The sequence below is a fragment of the Emiliania huxleyi genome, assembly GCF_000372725.1.
Source record: "Emiliania huxleyi CCMP1516 unplaced genomic scaffold EMIHUscaffold_6400, whole genome shotgun sequence".
NCBI classification, from domain to species: domain Eukaryota; phylum Haptophyta; order Isochrysidales; family Noelaerhabdaceae; genus Emiliania; species Emiliania huxleyi.
This window is the reverse complement of record NW_005197196.1, coordinates 1-1,455: the sequence shown is the minus strand read 5'-3', so window position 1 is coordinate 1,455 and position 1,455 is coordinate 1. Positions and strand designations below refer to the sequence as shown.

General features: G+C 68.0%; 1 protein-coding gene across 1 annotated transcript; it reads left to right on the top strand.

Moving 5' to 3' along the window:
* Positions 1–952: 952 nt before the first annotated feature.
* EMIHUDRAFT_124734 (hypothetical protein) lies at positions 953–1,450 on the top strand (the record flags this gene model as incomplete). The annotated part of the gene is made up of 1 exon (XM_005763199.1): positions 953–1,450. A coding segment is annotated over one exon (498 nt), but the record flags the coding sequence as incomplete, so codon positions are not given.
* Between the last annotated feature and the right edge of the window lie 5 nt (positions 1,451–1,455).

Sequence of the window (1,455 nt, the reverse complement as noted above, 5' to 3'; positions counted from 1 at the left end):
GCCCCTTCCCCGGAAAAGGCAAGTCTTAGCCCTCACGAAACCCGGAGACCCCTTCCCAACCAACCCCAATCCACCCCACCCCCTTGGCTCCCCTCCCCCCCTCGGAAGGGCCGAACTGAGGGCGCCCGTGGGGACCCCGCAATTCCCTTCCTCCCTCGAAGGAGGCCGGACGAGGCGTACCCCGAGGGCCCCACTCTTTCCTTCGCATAGCGGCCACTCTTCGGATCGCTGGTCGAGCGACCCGGGGGATGCCCCGCGCGCCTGACCCAGGCGCGAAAACGAATCTGCGAGGCGTGGCCGCTTATGCGGCCCGATGGGGAGGAACGGGGCGAGCCCCCTCCAACCCACCCGCGCTAGGTCTCGGGTTTGTGACGCATGGGGTCACTCCCGCGAAACTCGGGAACTAGCCGGGGCAGTCGGAGAAGGGGCAACTCCGTGCACTGACGGTCGGCCGTCAGAAAACACGCCTGCGTGGATCGCGTCACACCAATCCTCGCTACCCAACGCGGCCAAAGGATATCCACCTCGAGAACCTCGAGAACACACACACACACACAGTCGACTCGCATCGATTGCCTCCACATGAACGGCGGAGCGGCGCGCACCTGCCGCTTTCACGCAGCCCGCGATCCGCCTGCCGTGCGCGATCGACGCGCGTAGACCTCCGCGAGCGTCCGACAGCGCCGCGCCATCTCCTCCATGGCTCCTGCACCAGTGTCGCCCAGTATCCACAGCAGCAGGATGAGATGAGCGCAGAAGCCCTCGCAGAGCGGCGCGCAGCGCCGCGCACGCCACGCCGCGGATGGTCGGACGAGCACTGTGTGCGTCGGCGGCGAGCCGCGTCGCGAGCCGTCGCGCCAGCGCCTAAAATTCTTTTGCCAAAACGATTCACTTTCCACCTCGGCCGTCTCCCTCGCGGCCGCCTCTTCCCTCGCGGCCTGCACATACACACATGCTGCTCGCGGCTGCCCTCTCTGTCGTGCGGCCGGCTGCGGTCGCTAGCAGCCGGCAATCTGTCTCGCGCGGCGGCCGGCCCTCGATGGCCGCGTCGCGCCTCGAGCAGCTCGCCGCGGTGACCACCCTCTCGATAGACACCGGAGACCTCGACGTCATTGCCGAGTACGCAAAGACGGGCAGCATAACCGACGCGACGACGAACCCGCTGTTTGTGAGCCAGGCGGGCCTCAGCGGCGACGAGCGGTACGTCGCGTTTGTCGACGCGGCCGTGCGCTACGCCAAGGCGAACGCCGACGGCGACGGCGCCGTGCTCGAGCTGGCGATGGACCGGCTCGCGGTGGAGCTCGGCCTCGAGATCGTAAAGCTGGTGCCCGGGTACGTGTCCACCGAGGTGGACATCCGCGAGTCCTTCAACACCGCCGAGTCGCTCCGCCGCGCGCGCCGCATCATCGCCATGTACGAGGCCGAGGGCGTCGACCGCTCGCGCGTGCTGGTCAA